At 42.0% G+C, this 24,094-nt stretch overlaps 1 protein-coding gene across 1 annotated transcript; it reads right to left on the reverse strand.

Annotated features, from left to right (window-relative positions):
• Positions 1-1,084: 1,084 nt before the first annotated feature.
• On the reverse strand, positions 1,085-23,464 carry cdh17 (cadherin 17, LI cadherin (liver-intestine)). The gene is made up of 19 exons (XM_049584012.1): positions 23,368-23,464; positions 21,416-21,472; positions 18,534-18,629; positions 17,679-17,816; positions 17,425-17,560; positions 15,189-15,347; positions 14,715-14,867; positions 13,731-13,936; positions 13,493-13,624; positions 13,242-13,392; positions 12,073-12,282; positions 11,920-11,996; positions 11,650-11,838; positions 10,057-10,301; positions 8,542-8,672; positions 6,493-6,717; positions 6,291-6,401; positions 3,887-4,003; positions 1,085-1,827 (listed from the first exon to the last, which is right to left on the reverse strand). Exons 2-19 carry the CDS (start codon positions 21,461-21,463, stop codon positions 1,742-1,744), a joined length of 2,610 nt encoding a protein of 869 aa, XP_049439969.1. The 5' UTR covers positions 21,464-21,472; positions 23,368-23,464; the 3' UTR covers positions 1,085-1,741.
• Between the last annotated feature and the right edge of the window lie 630 nt (positions 23,465-24,094).

The raw sequence follows: 24,094 nt of genomic DNA on the forward strand, positions 1-24,094 counted from the left end.
AGATATCACAAGCATTCATAATACCTGGAGACGAGTGGTTTTCATTGGATAGAAAGGGGATGAAAAACTGTTTAAATAACTAAAAGCAGTCAGATAAATGAATAAATCTTAGATGTTGTAAAATACAAGTACCTTGAATTTGTATTTAAGTGTGGTACTTGAGTAAAAGTAGCTAAATATATTCCACCCCTGAGTATTTCTATATTAGGATAAAAGAGTGCCCCAGCTCATCTGGGTGGGAATCACTGGGGACAAAAACAATCATGTGAGACTGTGTGGTGATGGTGAGGATTGATATCCAGAGGTGAGCAGGTCATCCGTCACACAGTTTACTCTCCCTTTCTCTCCTCCACCTTTTCTCTTCTGTCCCTCAACCTTTCAATGTCTCCCACCAGCTCCGTGTGTGTGTGTGTGTGTTGTTGTGGAAAGTGTTACCAGGATACAGGCAGGGAGAGAGTACAGACATAAACACTGGAGAGGCTCCATGTTGAGTTTGTCATTACGAGGCCGTAGCTCAGTCCACTCCTCTGACACTGTCCTCTGTTTGGTTTTGGAAGCTGAAGCAGGCCGTTCAATGACTCATCTCACACGCACACACTCACAAATATGGCACATGGATAGGAAGGTTGCACGGTCATAGCTGCACATGTGGCACCCATATTCAACTCTCACATGTGTGTAAGAGAGGGTGATTTTCTTTGTGTGTGTGTGCCGTGGCCTCTTTGTGCTGCCTGAAAGCCCACAATCATGCCAAATCATCCTCTCAGCACCGCTAACAATCTGCAGCCTGTCCCCCACTGTCTGAGAGATGACTCAGAGCATCGCTCTCTGCAGCAGCACCGTGGCCTTGACTGCTCAGCGACAGACAGGCATGAAGGGGGTTGAATGCAACAGTACTGACTATAACCACAGAGTAAACGTTAGTCAGAAATATGAGCAGGGAGAGCGGAGAGGAAGTTGTTTGTATCGACGCTTATGTCACCGGTCACCTGCTGCACCACGCGTCTGCTCTGACATGTACTGCACACATGTACCGCACATGCATCCACACAGGTATACACACATACAGTGGTGAAACCCAAAGTGGATCCCAGTTTCTTTGTTTATTGGGAAACACATCAGTGACTGGTCATTACAAAACACAGAAATGATCGTTCATTACACACAGTGACATTCTGGGTTTAAGATGTTTCCAGCTTTAACACAACACTCAACAGTTATCTGTCACATTCAACACAAAAGCTCCGGGTCAGAAACTAATTGAATTATGTGAGATGATTAAACTGCTAATGAAACAACCTGAGTCTGGGAGCGAAATTCAAATAAAATACGTTAACAAGCTTTATAAATGCATGATTAGCATGGAGCCACCTGACCACCTATTAATCAGCTCTCAGTTGTAAATAAACATAACCTCATGTAAATGCGTGTGTCTGTCTTTGTGAGGATTAATGCGACTTTTAGACCTGGAGGGAGAAGACACTGATGGAAAACCAAGTCCTCATTTCTGCTGTTGCGCTGGTGAAGATTTAGCCATTAATTAATTTTATTTCATTTGTTTATGTGGCAAGGAAAATGCTAGTTAAAGTTTGTAAATGAGCCGTCAGCACAGAATGAGGGGCACAACTTGGTTTGAGGGCTGAGGTTTGAATAAGGTTCAGGTTAGGCCTGTAGATGTGATGGCTAAGGTCCTTATAAGTATAAAAGTACAAATATGCGTGTGTGTGTGTGTGTGATGTCTCTACATCATGGCGTTCCTCTCTTCCTCTTCAGTTGCCCTCTTGCCCCCTTTATTGACACGTTTGATCACTACGACGAAGACAAGAACTGCAACGGGACAAAAAAAATACAATTTTAAGAGTCAATTACAGCCACAAACAAAATGTAGTCAGCAACATAAAACTATACAATAACATCAGACTGTATAGTGTGATGGATGCTGGTTCACATGATGAGCAGGCCTGTCACGATAGCTACTTTTGTTTGACGATATATTGTGATAAATGAGACCATTTTATACCACTGATATAATGATAATACAACAGCATATTAATGCAAGTACCATCACAGTCTGCAGTGTCCTGACACCATCAGACTTTTCTGGGAAGACTGGACTGGGTATCTGTAATAGACTACTATGAGTTGCCTACATTAGTTAGTCTGTCTTTGTTTCTACTTGTCAGTTTTTTATCAAGACGATTGTGTTTTTCTGGGTTTTTGGGTTTCTGTTTATTGCGTTCTGTCGGGGTGGACCAGTCGCCTCATTCAGCTTTGCTAAATTTGTGCTAAATTCAGGCTCTTATGTCCATTTTGCAAGTGTTGTTGGTGCTTTTTGTGGTTGGCTTTGGATGGTGGTGGCGTGTGGTGAGAGTCACTCATCAGAATGAGGAAATCAACACCAGTCTGAACACTCTACTTCTGCATTGCCTTTGTACATGGGACGCCCACACTACCCACTGAGCTACTGGGCACTCTCAGCTGCTATCTGCTAGCTAGCCAGGTTGAGGTTTTAAGATGTAAACATGAAAAACATTTAGGAAAAGATGGAGAGGAATGGACTCCAGCTGAACAAGTATTCTACAGGCACTGGATAATAAACTGGACAACCTCCATGCCACAAAAATTTCAAACGGAATATCAGGAACTGTAATATCATTTGATTAGGGATGAATTTGGGATGATTTTTTGCTGATGCCTGATATGTAACAACTTATTTAACCAATTACCGATACTGATATCGATATATCCACATTTTTCCACACCTAATTTTAGTGATCATCAAGTCTCTTCTGTAGTGGAATCAGCATCATATTATGCATGCATACTCTTATCATGATGGCCCACCATCAGATGGAGACATGAAATACAATGCTTTTCAATGTATGCGATATTCATCCATTGTACAAAATAAGAAAAATCATGTTGGCCGATTCTTCCAATATTAGCCAATACCGATGATGTACCGACATTAGTGTGCATCCCTACATTTGATTTACCAAAACTTGACTTCTAAATGCCAATCAACAGAGCAGAGGACTCTGGAGAGAAGGGAGGAGGTGTGTGCTTTACAATGGATAAGGACTGGTGTTCGGTTGGAAACATGAGGTGCTGTCCCGCTCCTGCTGTGGATCACTGCCATACACCGAGCAGAGCCAGCTGCAAAATGGCACTGTGTTCGGGAAGAGCAGCGGTTGTCGAGGTCAGGATGTGCAGACAGTTAAATCATTCCATATACAGAAACCGTGGATCATCAGAACCATCCGGAAACATGGGCAATAAAGAAGCAGCCTTCAATGTAAGAAAACACCAAATAAAAAAGAAAAAGACTAAACTAGAGTGCACAAGTTAAAGGAGCTGATAGGGCCAATGGATTGATAGATTCTCTCCCTCCTGTGTTTCTGTGCTGCCTTTCCCTCATTTGCCCACCTACACACCTGCCCTGCATCAGCCTCATTAGTCCTTCCCTGCTCCAGTTTTTCCCAGCCAATCATCTCCCTGCCTGCTCATCTGTATAATCACCTTACTCCCCTCAACTGTGCTTCTCCACCCTTTTCCCCACCTGCACTTCATCCCCTCGTCAGACTAGTTTGTATTTAAGTTCTGGTTTTCAGTTGAGTCTTTGTTGGATCCTTGCTTTTGTCCTGTTCATACCGTCAATAAAAGGGATTTATTTGAGTTGCTGTTGCCTGCAGTCTCCTGTGTTTGGGTCGACTTGCTGCACACCGCATGACATGTACACCTTTTTAAAGAGCAACTACCAGAATCGTAGGATCTATGGACATGACCTCGTTCATTTTTGCTGACCTCAATGAGCTCATAGTTATCGTGACAGGCCAAGTGATGAGTTGGTTTTCACAAACTTTTATATGAGAGTTGTCACACTTACCGCAGAATCCCAGGACGCCAGCCAGGATCCCGATGGTGGGTCCCATCCCTAAGCTGAGGTCACGGTTCTCTGGTGTGATGTAGCAGTAGCCCAGCTCTGTGCAGTTACATACTCTCACTGGTACAGAAGGAAGACAGCAACACATGTGTAAATAATCCGTTATCAGGGACATGATGTGCAGTGAAGTGTCAGTTTGCCTTTAAAGGACGCAGCTGAGGTCAATCTGTGTAAACACATCCCATTAAAGTCACAAACCAACAATGTGTTAGTTTATCATCAACAACCAATCACTTCTTGGCTGTTGCTTAGCAGCTGTGGCTCAGGGCGTAGAGCGGTCGTCAACTAATTGGAAGGTCAGTGGTTTGATCTCTGGCCCATGCAGTCTACAAGTCACAATGTCATTGAGCAGGATGCTGGTCTCATCGTAGCCTTGGCCACCAATACATAAATGTATGTGTTGCAAAGTGCTGAGAGTGCTCACTATGACTACAAAAGCACTGTATAAACACAGACCATTTACCATTTATCTCAGCCTTTGAAATACTGTGTAACCTGTGTTTTCTTGCTAAAAATAAAAGCAGTCTCAAAACACTTCCTGATTTCTCATCTCAGTCTGTGGAAACGAAGCCTCAAGCACATTTGTAGTCAGATCTTTAATAACGTTGTCTATTGTGTGTGATTTTTTTCCAAATTTGTTGTTTGCTTTTCATTTATTTATTTAGCTTCTTATTTCCTCATAATGTAAAAATGTTCATAAATAAAAAGTTTAAAAAACATCACAAAATATAATTTTATATTTTAAAAAAACTTTTAAAGCAATTTCCTTAAACATATGAGCACTGTAGTTTTTATCAAGTCTTGCCCAAACAGGAGAAAATAGTTCATTTGTTGAGGACTATTTTCAGCGGCAGATTAATACATATTTTGTGACATAGGGAGTATATAAAAACAAGGCAGTGAATGACTCAAATAAATTAGAGCCTGTGTTCATGGTAATGGAGGAACATGTTATGTATTGTAACAGTATGGTGCCTTGATATACTTTTAATTTTTTTATAGACAAGAATGGAGGTAAATGGCACAGAGGAAAAAGTTATATCAGGCTTTGGCTACAAAGACAATAGATGTATGGATTAGTAAATTGCTTTTCGTCCTTTCTTGGTAGAAGACATGCTTTTAAGAATGTACAATTCATCTGCTATAATTAATATTTTGTTGAACATGGTTTTCCCACGTAAAAAAGTAAAATAAATAAATAAATAAATTACTACATTCAGCCTTATGTTTGAGCCTCAGTGAGACCCAGATTCAGATGAGGAGTCTGTTGTGCACCAAAATCGAAGACTAGCATACGTATCAGAATAGTAAGTGTAATCAGCATTTTATTTGTTTATGTTGCTTGTTAGCTTGTAGGCTAACTGGCAGTGGCTAACACAGCCTTAGTGTTTGTAAAACATGCATTAATATCTGCTGCGATTAAGTTTTTGGAAAATAAAGAAAGGGAGCTCCGGGGGCAGGTTTACATCTAAGGATTGCACACTCATCCATGTTTGCTGTCAAAACTTTGACAATGCTAGTGCTAACTCTGCTCCCTGTACTGACAAGTCTGCTCTGCGCTGGAGATTTCAGGTTTCTTTGCTGGTTTTGTGTCATTGAGTCTATGAGTCTGTTTCCCTGTCGATACATGTTTGCCATATCAGGGGCCGTACACATGACGTGTCTTTAACCGCATGGAAAATACGAGGTCAGGCAGTGGGTGCTACTTCCGTGCGTTTTCTTTGCCAGCTTTCAAAAGCGTGGTGGCAGGTTGTGTCTGAGGTTGCTAAGCAATCTTATGAAGCACCGCATCATGGCCTAGTTACCGGAGATACTGAGTGCAAAGCTGATCTTCTTCCAGGTGCTGTTTGTGTGCAGGCCTATTGTCCGTGGGACAGATGTAAAGCCCTGTTCTAAAATGATCAACTTCTTCTCCATATTTATCACAGAGTGATTATTACGGATGAAGAGAAAGATGTCTGTCGGCTGTGACTGGTTGTCCCCTGTGTGTTCAATATACAATCGTTGCACCCTGAAAAACAGGCGCTTAAAATGCATGCATGCCGCTCTGGTGTTGCTCTGTATTTTGAGCTCACCTGCTGCACATCTATACTGAAAACAATGGATTTGAGGATGCAAAAAATGCAGCCTGCGTACAACCCCTTAGAAAGCAATTGGCTCTCATATTAGTGATTTATCTAATCTAGCAATACTGCTGTAATATCTGAATCTCAGATTTTAGGGAAGTGCACAGAGATCGCCCCCTTCAGTAGAGTATAGTAAAGGTCAGACATTTTGGGAGACATAAACATAAGAAAAAATAACATCTTTGAGTGGAGAGGGACTTGAACTTAAAGAATGAACTCACCCTCAAACGCCTGCGTGACTCCCATGCCTGCATTGTCTTTAATGTTAATGTTGAGAATGACAGTTTTATCTTCATTCGGTATTTTCTTCAGGGTCAGTCTAGCTGATGTACCTGCGTTACATTCCAAAGCAAACAAAAATAATATTATGGTCTGCACAACATCTCCTGATGATGACCTCAGTATTACAGCATGTCAGCGTACCGTCGATACTCTTCAGGTCCCAGTTGGGAGATTTCTTGCCGTGGGCGAAAGCGAAGGTGAAGGGCTGGGAGAAGGGGGCGCTGTCTTTGTCTTGGGCCTTGATGATGACGGGTTCGGGTTTCTTCACACAGATGAAGGCCTGGGTCTCCATCAGTTTGGGGATGTTGTCGTTGACATCCAGCAGCCACACGGTCACGACACGTTCTGCAGACATTTCTGGGTGCTCTTCAGAGGGAAAGCAGAAAGATTGTGAGAAAGGTTTCCTGATACAACGCTACTTTGTTACAGCACTATAAGAAGATATAAATTCACTAAATAAGTGTAAAAAACGGTTTAACCTTAGAAAGAATTACCTATTCTACTTTGGGAAAAACAAATACTATTCAGAAATGTTTGGCATCCTTTTATCATTTACCCTGAAAAGAGAGAATTAAAAAGTTATACTGGGTCAGCTGAGTGAATTTGGAGATGACTGATAAGCTCCTCTGCTCGGAGCAGGATGTAAACCTTGCATAAATGGCTTTATGTTGACTAATGGTGGGATGATGTTGCACATTGTCGACTACAGGCTGCAGGAGAAATATTTTCATGTATTTGTTTTCATCATTTTTAAATTTTAAGGGTAACTTCTGTATTTTTTCAGCCCGGACTCTATTTTCCCATGTTGCCTAAGTGACGAATAGGATCAATAATTTTTGAGGGGTCCAGTATGAGTGAGGGGGCTGCAGGCGGCAGCAGCGAAACAAGCTGCAATGTAATCCCTTACATCTTACAGGCACTGAACAATGTCAACTTGGGTCCACTTAAAGAGCTTGTTTTTGCCACTGACAGGCTCAGATAGTGATGACATTATGGAGAGGATCCCTACAGAGGTTAACGTCTTTGTTAAAGGGTAAGATCCTTTTTGAGCCAAGTTAAGGGTTTATTTTTAACCAAACCAGAGGTGGTGATTGTTTGAACAGTGGAAAGACAAACGAATGAGTTTTATTTTTCTTCTGTCAACTCTCAAAAAAGTCCTGTTCACACCAAAACAGTCTTTGACAGGTGCGTAGGTGGAGCATGAATCAAAAAGGAGAACACCTGCACGCTGTCCGCACTTGCAAAAAAAATTAAATTTATTAGGCTACAATGTTTCAGTCATGGACCTTCATCAGGTAGATCTACCGAGATCTTACTGCTTTAACAAAGAAGAGGTCCAAACAAAGAGGTCCATCTCTGAAAGGATCCTTTCGGTAATGTTGTCCGACACTTAGAATAACAATATGAGTCTGTCAGTGATTAAAAAAAAAAAAAAAAAAGAACTTATAGTGGACATAAATTGGCAGTGCTTAATTGCCCGCAGGGATTAAATTGCAGCCTGTTTCACTGCAGCGCTCTCACTCAATACTAGACCAATATCAGACTGTTGTTTTGATTAGGCACTTAGAAACAAAACAACAAAAATAGGGTCAAGGTTAAAAATACTGATGTTGCCCTTCACCATCTAACAGCCTGTGTCCACAATAGCACTTGTTTATCAGTGCTTCTGTTTTTCAATTGATCTCAATGAGAAGCGAGCTGCATGAGGCCGCCTAGAGAAAAGGCCCGCGCCCAGCACCTTTTTCAGAGCGCTCCTTTTTGTGTGGCCACACCGAGTTGAAAATCTCTGAACTTTTCAGAAAGGCACAGGTGACGTCACTGCCGCCTCTTTAGCTAGGCTACTGTATACTGTCACAGCAAAGACAGATCAGCCGGCGGATGTTACTGGTGAATGTTGTGCTTTTATCATTGTTTGCTTTGTGAGCCTGAAGCTGACTGTGTCATCAACCCTCTGTTAATATAGCATTGTTAGCAACCAGACTAATGTTAATGTCAAGATATCGTTGTCATTGTTGTCACATAAACGAAAAACAAAACTAAATCCTTTAATTCTATTAATTGCTATTATTATTCATACTTTTAAGATATAAAAAGTATTGTAACTTTATTTAAAAACTGTGTCACTTCATAGCAACTGATCAACGCATCAAACACTCTAATAAGCTGTGATATATGAGTCTGTTATCTCACCCTTCTCAAATGCAGTTACAGTAACTTTGAAAGTCTCCACGGTTTCTCTGTCCAGCTTGTCTTTGGTCTTGATCTCTCCTGTGGCCTCATTGATCTCCAGCCAGCCCCGAGTGTCACCTTCCAACTTAAATCTGCACACAAACACACAACAGCAATCACACACATAGCGAGTAGATATTGAAATAATACGTGACACATCAGGCTCTGAACGCAGGCCTAGGGGAATAATGGTAGTCAAAACAAATCAATAGTCCTGTTCGGGTACTCGTGATGGTCCTAACATCATCCTGACATTAAAAACAAAGCCAGTGCACATCTAGTGGGACAATTCCTGAGCTATGAAAGCTATGCATGTGCTCAGTCTTCTATCAGAACATCTTGTTAAAGCTGGTAAACTGAACAAGAACGTGGACGTAGTGTCAGTGTAGTGTCCCTCTGGTTTCTAAGGTGATGGTTGGAAGTCTGCATTTGGGTATGCAGCTCGGAGGTGTTTTGATACATACAACACCCCCAAAAATTTATAATTTAAGAAATTTAAGATTTAGGAAGTGTAATAGTTTTGTATATCAAGAGTAAAGTTGCTTTAATTCTGTAGAGGACTTTGGGGGCTTTAGAGGAACTGGTTGGTGCTGCTCTATGTTTCTACTGTTGTCAACAAATCCCATTAAAAGACCAAAAGCAACAGATTAGTCCATCTGTTGCCATGTTGGAAACAGTCCAGTGAAAACTCAGCACTGCCCACTGGCCAGAGGAAACTTCCTCATTTTACAGCAAAAAGCAGTTTTTTAGGTTACAGTGTTGATAATAACAATAATTATAATAACTGAAGGGGATAGTTCTGATTTTTTGAAGCAGGTTTGTATGAGGCATTTATCCATAGTAGGTGTATCACACAACAGTAGAGAGCAAATAGCATGCCCCTAGTGTGGAGGAGTAGGCTGGAGTCCGGGAGTTGCTGGTCTACCACCACCTCAATTGGTTAGTTAGTCTGTGTTTTTGTGTGATTTTCGGATCCAAACTAACATGGTGTCCAAAGCAGTACATTGCTTAGCTTCCTAGCCGTTTAGGGGGTTAGAGGAATATAGCTAATTTGGAAGATTGATTACACACAATTAAACAAAGATGGCTTGATCGCAAAGAGGCACGTTAGGCTGGCTAAGGGGTTTAAATGTCGTAATATCATCCTGCAGAAAGGTACGTCAGGTCATGTGGGAAACATTATAGAAGGGCTAGGGAAAATAGCATTTTAAGCATACATACTTGACCAAAATAAGATTTTTTTGATTCAAATACACTACTAGAAAGCTACAGAATGATATTCCGGTAAAAAACTAATGACTCAAAAATAATAATAATAAAAATGGACTCGCCCTTTAAATGAGATACATCATGCTTGGGGTACACAGACAATACTGTATTATGTTTAGAATGATCAACTGATTGTTGGTTTTGGTCTCCTGGGATTTGATGGTTGCTGCTTGGTCTTGCTTGTGTTGTCTTATTTCTGTGTGCTACCTGATCTCTTTGCCTTCTGGATCCTTCGCCTCCACAGTGAGCAGCACTGATCCCTTGGTGGTGTTTTCAGGCACAGTCACATCATGGATGTCCAGACTGAATTCTGGAACCTCGTCCACGTCAGTGAGAGACAAGGAGACGAAGGCTGTGGATTCGCTGCCGTACTCCAGACCCTTCATCAGTGGCTCCGGGTTACGAGCATCAATCTGGAGCTTGAAGGTGGGAGAGGACTCAAAGTCCAGAGGCTGTTAGGAGACAAACAGGCTGGTTAGAGAAAGCAGGAATAAAAGGAGACAAAGAATATTTGACACAGTTGTGACTCTGCTCTCCGCTTGCCCAGTGTAATGTACATTTATAATCAAGGGCGCATTCTCCTTTGATTTCATGACACAAGTTGGAAGAAGTCAGATCCAGCAGTTAAATCAGCTTACACTCTTGTGAATAGCAGCTATCAGGATGAATTACATAAATGATAAACATTTGATTTTCAATGGTTGTGTCATTGACAACTTTTTTGATAATCAGTTGTTTAAAGGCCTTGACACATCAAGCCGATAGTCGGCCGTTGAGCATCTTGTTGCCCTAGTTTTCGTTGTGTATCCCACACTGTTGCCACTAGTCGGCCATTGTCTGCTTTTCTTCAACATGTTGAGATGGCGTTGTACGTGGTGGAGCCCACCAGTGAATGAAATCACTCTGATAGGAAGTTCAGCTCAGTGCACGAGAAAAGAAATGGAAGTGAGGAAAGTAAACAAACAGCTAAAGTTAAGAGTCAAATTGTTATATTTGGTTAAAAAAAATGCCACTGAGCTCATAATTGTTTGAATTATTGCTTGCATGGTAAATATACCTTGATCTTTCAATGCTGGGTTGTGTTGTTAGTGTGCTAACGGCTAACTAGCGTCTTGAATCTGTCCTGTTGGTTTTTCTTTTTTAATGATGAATACAGACTTTCGCCGCCTGCTGGTATGGAGAGTTACCTCCTCTCATGCAAGTGTACGTGCAACTTGTTGGCCAAGGCACAGGTAATATGAGGCAAGGCAACAGTCAGCCTTCGTCACCTCTCATTCTTTGATGCCTATTTTGTGTGTCTGAGGCTTAAAGGTGCAGTATGTCAAATTTTGTGCTATCTAGCAGTGAGGTTGCAGCTTACAACCAACTGAACACCCCAGTGCTCGCCCCTCTATATGGTGAACCTACGGTGGTCTCCAGTGTAAAGTAAAAATGCAAATGGCCCTATCTAGAGCCAGTGTGACTCTGTAAAAGAGGACCGGGGGTCTCATTACAGAGTATTATTAGACACTGACATCTTTACAGATGACACCATAGACCTGAAGAGAAATACTCCTTATTTTCTGAGATTTTATAAACTAAACCATACATTTATTATTAAAAGACATCAATAAAATAATAAACAATGAAAAATAATAATTACACATCACAGAAATATAAACCTTACACCATGGGAGGTTAAGAGTTAACTTTTGAAGGTATGAGGGACCTCGAGTGTCTCAGCGAACAGTTAAAGATCAGTGAGTTGTACTAAATCATCTGTGTGTGTTTGTGTGGGAGTGCAGCTGGGAGACACTGTACCTTAGCTACGACCAGATAGCCGGTGCCTTTGCCGTCCGTTTCCACAGCAAAAACTTCATCATCATTGCCAGCAGTGATGTGGAACTCGATAAGGGAGCTGCCGCTCTCTGGGTCATCAGCGTCTGTTGCTCTGATGGTGAGCACTGTGTGTCCCACAGCAGTGTCCTCTGCCAGAGTGTGACTGCCGTACTGCACACCGACGCAGGAACATGAAGAAAATCAGCCAAACATCGCGAGAAAGAAGAGACAGAAAGTGGTTCACATACTCACATCATTCTTCTCAAACAGTGGCATCTCGTTGTTGACATCGATCACCTTGACGACGACCTTGCATTCTGTGCTGAAAACTGTGAGACAGGGGAGTTAAAACTGACCCACCTCTAGTTACATGTGTATTACATCGTACAGTTTCGTATGTGTTACCTGGGTCGTTGACTCTGACGTTGAGGTTATACATCTGGTGGTCTTTCCGCTGCAGCGAGCGCAGTGCCTGGATTCTTCCTGAATCACCGTCAATGGCGAAGGCAGTGGGTTCAGTGGGTGGATTCTGGGACAGGATGGTGAAAGTCAGCTGAGAGTTTAGTGTCCCTTCTTGATCGTCATCATGGGCCAACAGCTGTCCTATCAGGCTGCCTGGAACCACAAGAAACACAACTTGAGAATAAAAACTGATCTTAAATTTAAGGGTCTCCAGAGTCTTTTAGGCTTGTTACAGCAGAGTAAATCCTACTGTCAATACAAGTCTTTTATCCATCCATCCATCCATTTTCAGACACTTATCTCAGGTTAGGTCTCGGGGACAGCAGACTGAGCAAAGCACCCCAGAAGTCCCTCTCCCTAGCAACGCTTTCAGCTCCACCTGGGGGACCCCAAGGTGTTCCCAGGCCAGAAGAGATATGTAATCCCTCCAGCGTGTTCTGGGTCTGCACCGGGGCCTCCTACCAGTGGGACGTGCCCGAAACACCTCCAACTGGAGGCTCTTGTCAAATCTTTCACCCACCTCCAAAATCAGTTTATATTACCCCCCAAATGATCTGTTCCACAACCTAAGAATAAGGCACTACACTAAAAGTCGGAAAGAGATTAAAAGAGACCCAACGCCTATCTAGCAGCCTTTTATCATGGCAATAGAAAAACACTTGCCAAATAGATGTCATATCTTCTACATCTGCAGATTGTAAACAGCTGACATGGCAGAAAATACCGTCCATGTGAAAGAGAAATTGCAGTTAGAATTAAATTTAACAACTTAATGGTTCATCTACAGTCTCTCGTCACAGCTCAGGAAAGCACATTGCATTATCGGTGGAACTTGGCTCTGATGGTGGTCGATGAATGCCCAGCCTCCACCAGTAACACAGGGATGTACAACTCTGACTTTAGAGTGTTCTCAAGTGTAAATCTCAGAAATGTGTTAAATATGGATCCAAAAAATAAACGGGATGCAAACCAACAGAAGAAGCAACAGTGAGTGATCAAATACAAAGCAAGAGAAGCAAAGTTTAGGAAATTCTTTGGCTGAATCCCAGCTTTGAAGCACGTGTAACACTCTACGCCATTAATGGCTTATACGCTAACCACACACATCTTACCTACAGGTTCGTCCTCCTGCACTTCAAACACACTTTCCTCTTTTGCACACACTGGAGCGTTGTCATTAACATCCTCCACCAAGACTTGAATCTCCATGGGTGGATCCACCTGTTTGTCGTCGTTATCCACTGCGAACACCACCAGGATGTACTGAAACAGAGCCAACACAAGATCAAGAGTCAACCCTGAAAGCAGGTTTTGATTTCTACATGAGAAAACAGAGATTTACAAAGCAAACTGTGTTGCGTACCATGTCTTTGTCCTCTCTGTCCAGCTCCTCTGTCAGAAGTATTCTTCCATCTTCTGTGATCTGGAAGGGGAATTTCAGCTCTCGCTCTTTCTGCACTAACTTGTAGATGGCGCTGGGATCATTAGACTGCATCTAGATAGAAAGGGCCAGAGAGGGATGGTTAGTCACTGCATATAGAGAGTGTACTTTAACGTGTATGCATTTGTGAGATCTGTGGGAAGTTGGCATTCCACCACACCTTTGCGATATCCATAGGGTAAGTTTCCTTTAGGTGCTCTCTGATAGTAATAGGTCCAGGATTGACCCACAGGTTTTGCTGCACGACAATTCGCACTCTGGCGTTTCCACTCAGCGCTGTGTCCAACGCTCCGCCCAGGTCCTGCACACGCACAGACAGGGTGTAGTCTGGGTCCTCCAGGGGGTCCACATTCCTCCTCCTCAATTCTGACAAAACAAAGGACGACAAAGGCTGCAATTAGAGCCATTGTTTTTATTGTATCCCAGTGCAAACCTTGTGTTTCATATATTTTTATATTTAGAAATGTGACCAGAGGAAAGTGCAGGTATGTATGAGGAGAAAAAGAGATAAATAAATAAATAAATAGATAAATGAAAAAACAGAAATAATATTGATAAGTCAGTTAAGTTTCTTCACAAATAAATAAATAAATAGTAATAATATTAATAAATCAGCGCAGTATTTTCACAAATAAGGAGGACCTCGCACGCTACCCTGGAGTCCACCCTTTTTATTTTTATCTTCCTTTTTGTCTCCTTGTATTTAGCTGTCTTATCTTTCTTCTCACAGGTGTCATTACATGGGCAACAAAAAGTAAAAGTCTGGTAATTGAATGTAACAAAAAACATTTCAGCAGATCTCTAATTTTGGACAGCTGAGTCACATGGATACAATCTTGGTGATTGGTGGTGGCTTAACCACTCTCCCCGGCTGAACTCATCAACTCAGCACCCAATAAATCACAGCACCAGCGCTAATCGCTGTCTTCATTGCAGTCTGTGTTTATCTACATTGACACCATCCGTCACTCTCAAATGCTCTAGCTTTTACACACCACAAATCCCTTGGCTGGGATCACTCATGACTTTTAAGATTTGAGAAACACATATGTGTCAAGCTAAACAAAAGTTTGTGTACACAGTTTTGTGCTGCAGGATTAGTTCTCAGCTCTTCATGTTTTTTTTTTTTATTCAGGATACAAACCTGCTCTCTCCACACAGGTGAAGAAGGGATTGTCTTCATAGGGGACGTTCTGCACTGGACAGTAGTCGCTGAACTTTGTCTTCAGAGCGTCAATACTCTGATCTTCTCCCTTGCCATAACGGATGCCTTCTCTTGCCTTAAGCATCTTTTCCCCTGTTAAAAAACACGCAAACACATCAAATACTGTTCAGTACAGTCAGCTGACAGATAAAAACAGGCATCTTCAAACACAGACCCATTCACATGCTCACACACACTCAAAGTAATCAGCGATCAACATCACGCGACACATTTAGGCAATCTGCCTCCAATCAGCGTTAATCTTGAGCACACAAGATGAGCTGTTTAATCTGGATTTACAGTGGCACTATACTGCCAGATTACAGGCAGGGATGGACAGATTACTGACTTTCCCATGGAACGTGTTCCTAGTTCTGAATGCTGATGTCTGCGTTCATGTCTGTGTGTTATTACCTGCTTCTGTGGTGGAGATCTCTCCAGTGTTTGGGTCAATCTGGAACAGGAGGATGTTCTGTTTGTTGGGGATCTGGCTGACCAGGCTGTAGCTCAGTTGAGCGTTGGGAGTCTGCGGGTCGTCCCGATCCAGTGCAAACACGCGGGTAAATGGGACACCTTGAAGAATGAAAAACTGATGTTAAAGTCTTAGCACAGTAAGATGCCAGCTCGAGTGTTTCGACACAGAGAACTATAGTGACTGGATGTCAGTGAACATATAGAAAAACTGCTTAACTCATATGCATGCCAGGAAAACTACCATAATGGTACTTTAAATGCTAAAATATATGAACACCAAACATATTCAAAAGCATAGCAGTTTGTTGGTTTTATAGAAGAGGTTTTCCACATTTTAGACAGCCACTGTTTTCCTTTCATTTTAGTACAGATTGAAAATCACTCCACAGAGACTGCAGACTTGCTTGAGCTTCCCATCTCATTCCACATTAAGCAGCTTTAATCTCTTTGTTAAAGTAGTGTTGTCATGGCTAAGTAATACGGCTGTAATGAGGGACATTTTTTCTTGTTGATCATCCTAGAAAGCACCTACATCCAATACACAAAGGTCCACTGCCAAATAGCAACTGCATATGTCCTTGTTTTCTCCTTTAATGTCTCCTTAAATCAGAGGTAGGCAGTTTTATTTTTGGCATCACTGGGCAAAATTCCACAATAAATTTTGAACATGTAATTCAAGAGGACCGAGGCAAAACTGGACTTCTGTACCTTCTCTTGGGTCTGCTTTTAGGCTTTAAAAAATCTACCTTGTGATAGGAGATTTATGACAATCACAGGCAAAGGGCGTTCATATTGGCTGTTCTACAAATGCAGATTCCAGCATTGGCAGCAACTGCCTGCACTGCAAGAGTCTGACAATAAATGAATAAAACATGCCAACATCAACAAGGCATTTCAGTGATGGAGAGAAAATGTTGCCAATAGATTAGCCTTCTACTAGCCAAGGCCAAAAGCTCACAACTGCAGGTCCATGTTTATGTAGCTAGCATAAGCTAGAGCCTTGAATCACAGTGTCCTTTGCCTCACTCCCCACCTACAGACCCCCTCGCTGGGAGGAGAGCAGGCAGCAGCTCTGGGGACAGACCCCCACTTAGCAGCAACCCAAATCCAGCCACTGCAAACTCTAGCTCAAGGTGACCGGAAAGACCAGAGTCCCTGGTGGATGAGCAAACTTTCTGTGGCTGCCGCTACACAGGTTAGACCCGGCGCTGCAGTCAGCCACCAGCTCACTGTGACACCCGGTGCTGGAGGGTTTGAACTGGGCGAATTTGAGCCGCAACAGCCAACTACCGCAAGGTCTAGAGAGGCAGGAAGTGAAGCAGAGAGACGGTGGGGTGGCGAACAAGCTAATTCTTTTATTTCTCATGTGTGATCTCATTAACAGAAAGAGAGGAGCGAAAAGGGGCTGAGTGAGCTGCGTGTAACTGTCGATGAAATAGGATTAAATAAATCAGTGGCTAGGAAACAGGGTTACTGTATGAAGCATGTGCATGTGCCTGTGGTGGTCTGGTGGGAGGGCTTTAGGACAGAGAGGGGACAGCTATAGGAGGGTGTATTTCCTAATTATGCCGGTTTTTTGCCTTTGCCAGATTTCTGCCAACTTTAAGGTTGGAAAAATAATCTTATTCCATGTTATGTGGCAGTATTTATAATGTGTAAATGCTTGTTCTAACTTTACATTGAAACCCTACACTGTTGGCTGTTGGCACTGTTTTCTAACATCTCCACTTGAAATTGAAATAACAAAAACTGAGGGTCTGAGCAAAGTTCGGATGCACAGATTGAGTCTGTAATGAACTGAGGGTATAGTTTTGAAATGCAATGCTTTTTGGGATGCAGACACGCATGCATGTGGGTGAAGCAATACACAGTCCTGAAAGTGGTTTCACACATTTCCTCTGATCCACAGGTGAAATGGTGCATTACCCTGGCAAAGGTGGGGTGGAAAAACCTGATTAAACCTGGACCTTTAATCACATTCAAAGTACAAAATGTCCCATTACGGTCACCTGTGATGGATTACATATACTGAATATTTACAGTTTCATGTGTGAACGACCTGTAAAGCAATACCAAGTGTTCCTAGGCCACTGTGTACATTTACATCTAAGCCACTGCAGGTTTTGACTTTTTTTGCATTAGTAATGTTTCCTCTCCTCTTATTTATGAAACACACCTGCTGGATTGTTTTCTCTGACCAGTGCTGTGTAGTCACTCTGGTTGAAGTACGGAGCGTTGTTGTTGACGTCCAACACATTTATTGTCACATAAACTGGACCATCCACAACTTCATCATCTGCCAGTGCCTCCACCTGGATAAAGCCGCACACACACACAAACACAAGTATGTTTAAATACATGTTTTATAGCTGCTACAATGCAGAGGTATAACTTTCTGTGTGCTTATGAGAGGAGGAAGAACCCTGTTACCGCGAGTATGTAATGGTTCTCTCGTGACCAGTCCAGAGGCTTCTCCAGGAACAGCCACCCATCCTTGGAAATCCTAATGTCGTCCTTACCTTCTCCATTCAGCCTGAAATTATTAACACCTGCATGGGTCACCTGAAACTGTAGAGGGGAAACAACAGATTTGTTTATAGCCTTTTGACACTTTATATTATCACACACAAGAGGAAACAAAAGAAAAAATAGAAAAATCGCTGTACAAAAGGAATAAAATGCTAAAAACGCATACATAAGAGGCAACATAACTGTCAGGTACACAGCTCACACATTCAGAGACACAACACACACAGGAACACGTCAGGGAAGACCACATCAGGGGGACTCAAACGCTAATGAATAGAAGTAGGTTTTGAGTCTGGACTTAAATGAGTCAGTGGAGGAGGCAGATCTGATTGGGATGGGAATGCTGTTCCACTGTTTGGGGGCAGACAAAACAAAGGCACAATCACCCCTGAGCTTAAGTCTGGAGCATGGGACAGCCAGGAGCCTCAGGTCAGCTGACCTGAGGGACCTGGGCATAGAGTAGGGGGTTAGAAGGTCTGCGAGATAGGATATGAGCTTGCTGGTTAGCATGCTCATTTCAGTAGATATCTCTGCAACCATAGACTTTATAAGTCATGGACGTAGCTACTATTGGTTTGTGGACCATGACTCGACAAGAGGTTGGAGCTGTGAGGAGCGAGTGGTGGATCTGACTCAGACTGTAGCGACGCCTCAGACAGCCTGTCACTCAAGCAGCCCCACCCTTAAATATGCATAACTTTAAGTATCAAGTCCAAGAAACTCAAAACAGTAATTGTACTGCCATGTGTGTACTACCTGATACATGGGATATGGCACCGGCGTCCCCTCTGGCACATCCAGCTCCGTGTTCTGAAACGGGCCCTTCTTCTCCTCCAGATCCTTCCCACCAGCCTATCAGAGCGCAGAAACAGAGGTCAAAGGTCACTGAGTGTAGTACAGGAGGAAGTAAAACTGAACCTCTCCCACTCTACGCCCACATTTGCCCTTTCCGCTTTACTCCGTACTGTAGCTGAATGTAGTCGGGCATTAAGGGCAAGCCAGTTATTTATTGAACCAAAATTACATGTCAAGTGGGAGAACTCTTCCACTGCAGGACAGGAGAGCAAAGTCTACAAAGAAAGGACTGACACTCAGTTTAGTAACAATTCACACTTATTTTCTAGTGTTTTAAATGAGTTACCAAGGGTTCTCTTGTACACATTTATTAACACTTGTCATCAATGTTTCTTTTGCACAGGATGCTTTAATGACATAAAAAATTATCAGCCACATGCATGAGTCTCTGTAGTCATCTTGAGTCTCTCTGTAGTCATCTCGAGTCTCTGTAGTCATCTCGAGTCTCTGTAGTCATCTTGAGTCTCTGTAGTCATCTCGAGTCTCTGTAGTCATCTTGAGTCTCTCTGTAGTCATCTCGAGTCTCTGTAGTCATCTTGAGTCTCTTTGTAGTCATCTCGAGTCTCTGTAGTCATCTCGAGTCTCTGTAGTCATCTTGAGTCTCTTTGTAGTCATCTCGAGTCTCTGTAGTCATCTTGAGTCTCTCTGTAGTCATCTTGAGTCTCTTTGTAGTCATCTCGAGTCTCTGTAGTCATCTTGAGTCTCTCTGTAGTCATCTCGAGTCTCTGTAGTCATCTCGAGTCTCTGTAGTCATCTTGAGTCTCTTTGTAGTCATCTTGAGTCTCTGTAGTCATCTCGAGTCTCTGTAGTCATCTTGAGTCTCTCTGTAGTCATCTCGAGTCTCTGTAGTCATCTTGAGTCTCTCATCTTGAGTCTCTGTAGTCATCTTGAGTCTCTCTGTAGTCATCTCGAGTCTCTGTAGTCATCTCGAGTCTCTGTAGTCATCTTGAGTCTCTTTGTAGTCATCTTGAGTCTCTGTAGTCATCTTGAGTCTCTCTGTAGTCATCTTGAGTCTCTGTAGTCATCTTGAGTCTCTTTGTAGTCATCTCGAGTCTCTGTAGTCATCTTGAGTCTCTCTGTAGTCATCTTGAGTCTCTGTAGTCATCTTGAGTCTCTCTGTAGTCATCTCGAGTCTCTGTAGTCATCTTGAGTCTCTCTGTAGTCATCTCAAGTCTCTGTAGTCATCTTGAGTCATCTCGAGTCTCTGTAGTCATCTCAAGTCTCTGTAGTCATCTTGAGTCTCTTTGTAATATTTTTAAGTCTCTTTGTAGTCATCTTGAGTCTCTCTGTAGTCATCTCAAGTCTCTGTAGTCAATCTTGAGTCTCTTTGTAATATTTTTAAGTCTCTTTGTAGTCATCTCAAGTCTCTGTAGTCAATCTTGAGTCTCTTTGTAATATTTTTAAGTCTCTCTGTAGTCATCTTGAGTCTCTGTAGTCATCTCAAGTCTCTGTAGTCAATCTTGAGTCTCTTTGTAATATTTTTAAGTCTCTCTGTAGTCATCTTGAGTCTCTGTAGTCATCTTGAGTCTCTTTGTAGTCATCTCGAGTCTCTCTGTAGTCATCTTGAGTCTCTGTAGTCATCTTGAGTATCTCTGTAATCTTTTTAAGTCTCTTTGTAGTCATCTTGAGTCTCTCTGTAGTCATTTTGTGTCTCTTTCTAATCATTTTGTGTCTCTTTGTAATCTTTTTGATTCTCTTTGTAGTCATCTTGAGTCTCTGTAGCCATCTTGAGTTTCTCTGTAGTCATCCTGAGTCTCTTTGTAGCCATCTTGAGCATCTTTGTAATATTTTCAAGTCTCTTTGTAGCCATCTTGAGTCTCTGTAGCCATCTTGAGTCTCTCTGTAGTCATCCTGAGTCTCTTTGTAGCCATCTTGAGTATCTTTGTAATATTTTAAAGTCTCTTTGTAGTCATCTTGAGTCTCTCTGTAGTCATTTAGTGTTTTTGTAATCTTTTTGCATCTCTTTGTAGTTATCTTGAGTCTCTTTTAGCTATTTTGAGTCTCTTTATAATCATTTTGAGTCTCTTTGTAGTCACCGTGAGTCTCTTTTTAGTCATTTGTGTATCTTTGTAGTCATCTTAAGTCTTTTTTTTTCTTCTTTTTTGTCTCTTTCTAGTCACCATGAATTTCTTTGTAGTCATTTTGAGTCTCTTTGTAGTCATCTTGAGCCTCTTCATGGTCACCTAGAGTCTTTTTGTAGTCATGTTTTGTCTCTTTGTAGTCATCTTGAGTCTCTTTGTAATAATTTGTTTCTCTTTGTAGTCATCTTGAGTCTCTTTGTAATAATTTGTTTCTCTTTGTAGTCATCTTGACTCTCTTTGCAGTCATTTGTTTATCTTTGTAGTCGTCTTAAGTCTCTTTGTAGCTATTTTGTGTCTCTTTGTAGTCACCATGAATTTCTTTGTAGTCATTTTGAGTCGCTTTGTAGTTATCTTGAGTCTCTTTATGGTCATCTTGAGTCACTTTGTAGTCATTTGCATATCCTTCTAGTCATCTTTAGTGTCTTTGTAGTCATCTTGAGTCACTTTGGTGTTGTTTGTAACATTTTGTAGGTGAAGGCGAGGGGGCCCCTGGGCCTGCACCTGGTAGGCCCATTCAGTATTCCATCCATGCACACAAGCACTTCCTACACATCAATACTGTCCCATAAACTATTCATTAAATCTAAGCATTAATCCACACTGACTGTTTCACACACACTTTAACGGCGTAATGTATTTGTGCATTTACTATGAATATGTATTGAAGGACAGGAGCAGCAGTTGGCAGTATTATGTACTCACAATGCTGAGCAGGAGTGGGAGCAACAACAGATGCATCATGGGTGTCATGATCACAGTCTGGGAAGGAAGGGGAGAAGAGGAGTAGGAGATATGGGGGATAGGATTATATACAGTGGTGAGGGAAAAAACAGGAGGTTGAGGAGGCAGAGAGGTGACATGAAGAGGAGGATTTAAGTAACACGGTTAAAATTTACAGAGCATAATATTCACTGTGATCTGCTGTTAAATTCACATCTCACACTTGTAGGAATAATGGAAACTGATGTTGTCCAGAAACAATTAACCGCAGTGTGCCTCACTCTGTTCAGCACACCGAGTTATTGATTCATAAAGACAAAGTAAATCTGTCCTTGGATATCCACACATGTACATGCTATCTCTACGTGTGTGGCACCACCTACACAACCATGTGAACTACCCACCTCGGCACACGGGAGAAACTGAAAGTCAGAGCTTACTCGCAACGCACGACTCGAGCAATTTTCACAGTGGGTGTCAATATGACGCAGGTGGCCAAAGGTCATTATGGAGTGTTTAACCTTAGCGACTTTACAGCAGCCTCAGAGTGACATAACAGCCTTCACTGTGTGTTTGTGTGTGCGGGTGTGGCTTTTTTGTAAAAAGAATTGACACGTTTTACTGTCTCTCTGCGTGGTCAGATTATAAGACAAAGTCCCCACCACCTCTCCTACGCTGGGGCAAGACACAGACACTGTGTTTTTGCCTCTATTTTGTTGTTGTTTTTCATCTTTTTGCAGTCATAATGCAAAATGATGCAATTTCTTTCTGCATTTTTGTGGTTTTGTGTCTCTTTGCAGTTGTTTTGTATCTTTTTTGAAGTTCCTTTGCACCTCTTTGTGGTCATTTATGCCTATTCCCGGTCAGTACATTATACAATAATTTGAGTAACATTTTGGGGATGACAGCCAAGGGGGGCCCTGACACTTTGGGCCACAGGGCCTGTGCAGTAATCCATCCATGTCTCTCTGACATCCAAAAGTTACATATGAAGTTTAAATGATAATTTCATGTCATACAGTGTGTCTCAAAGAAGCTGTGAACCCAGATGGAGTTAACTTACTCTAACACCAGTTTGAGTTATGACAGAAAAAAGTATTCATCATTATCAAACAAGACTAACATAACATGCATAATTGTGCTTAGCAAATATATCTAGGGTGTATTGATAAATGACCACGTTCGAGATCTGTCAACTTGTAAAGTGCAGGTGAGAGAGAAGGCTGCCGCAAGAAAGTGAAGGTGACATTGAGTCGTGGCCAATGACCTTTTTGTAGCACAGCACACTTTTAATGTCACCGCCCCGGTCACACTCCTAATGAACAGGACTTTAACTCTTCTTTGATTTAATTATTATTTAATTAACTTTAATTTGTATGCTTGTCTACATGTTGACCACTACTTCTGCTGACTGCCATATTTTACTTTTTAGAAAAGCCCACTTTGATTTATCTGACTTTCAGTGAGGAAAATATTCTGTTAATTGAAATTGTCACTGTATTTGCTCAACAAAACTTTGATGGACAAAGTGGCAAAGCTTTAATGACTTGACTGTTGCAGGCCCTAGCTTTCTTCCTTTAGCACAATGACTGTATGACCTCTGTCAGTCTACATTTCAGCTGCTATGACACCAAATCTAGTGTCCCACACATACACTAATATCCCCCCAAAGCTCGGCTCTGGCAACAACCCAGGAAGCCACAAAGAAGCAGAGGTCAATTGTCAGATATGCCAACACCAGACGCAAAGGCCCTGTCAAAGTCAAGTGAAGATCACAGCACTTCTTTAACAAACTAAAAGCATCCGACACATCAAATTCAGCCTGTTAAAAAGCAACAGAAGCAGTCCAGTTGAGTGTCCTACTCACACCCCAAAATCTACTCCAAATACTCAACATGCCCAAAGCTGGGAGACAAAAGAGCGAGGAGACTTACCTTGGCGGAGAGATCGAACGAGTCACTCCTCAGACCTCAGAGTGATCTGAGCAGCCCCATCCTGTCTGGTCAAACGTTAACCAGGTGTTAACCAGCAATGTTTTATTGGATCTAATGATTGTCTAATCACCCTGCCCTCATGTGGAGTTAGCCAATGGGGGCGTAGCTGAGGAGCAAGAAGGAGACAGGAAGAACAGAACAATGATACATACAATACTGTGAAAGACAAATCCATTAGCACTTAGTATTAGCCACTGATTTGATATAATGGTTATAGATTACAGAGGGTTACAGAGTCCTGTTGGTGGGTTTAAGTTGCCTAACATTACTCACAATAGTACTTTTTAGTCTGCAGGTGTGTTGTTTTGTGAACAAAAAGAGAAAAACTGAAGCAAAAGTAATAAATAATGGGGGGAAATTTCTTTAGGAATCTGCTGTTCAGCGTTAGAGTTTCTAATTTCCCCTCAGACTTTGACCTCTGCACCTCTGCACCGTTTCCTGTCAGATTTTCCATTGCTAGCAGTGCCTGATAAGGAGTTGTGTGTAGACAATAGGACCAACAGATTACACTAACAATGCAATGCATCATAAGAATGCAAACCCACAGGGTCATCTGGTGTTATTCAGCGGGTCAAGGCACCTACTATAAAACTGTTAAATAGCAGGTTTGATTCCAGCTCATGGCCTTGACTCTCGCTGAACTTTTCCACCTCTATAAAAGTGTATA

The sequence above is a fragment of the Epinephelus fuscoguttatus genome, linkage group LG8, assembly GCF_011397635.1.
Source record: "Epinephelus fuscoguttatus linkage group LG8, E.fuscoguttatus.final_Chr_v1".
NCBI lineage: Eukaryota > Metazoa > Chordata > Actinopteri > Perciformes > Serranidae > Epinephelus > Epinephelus fuscoguttatus.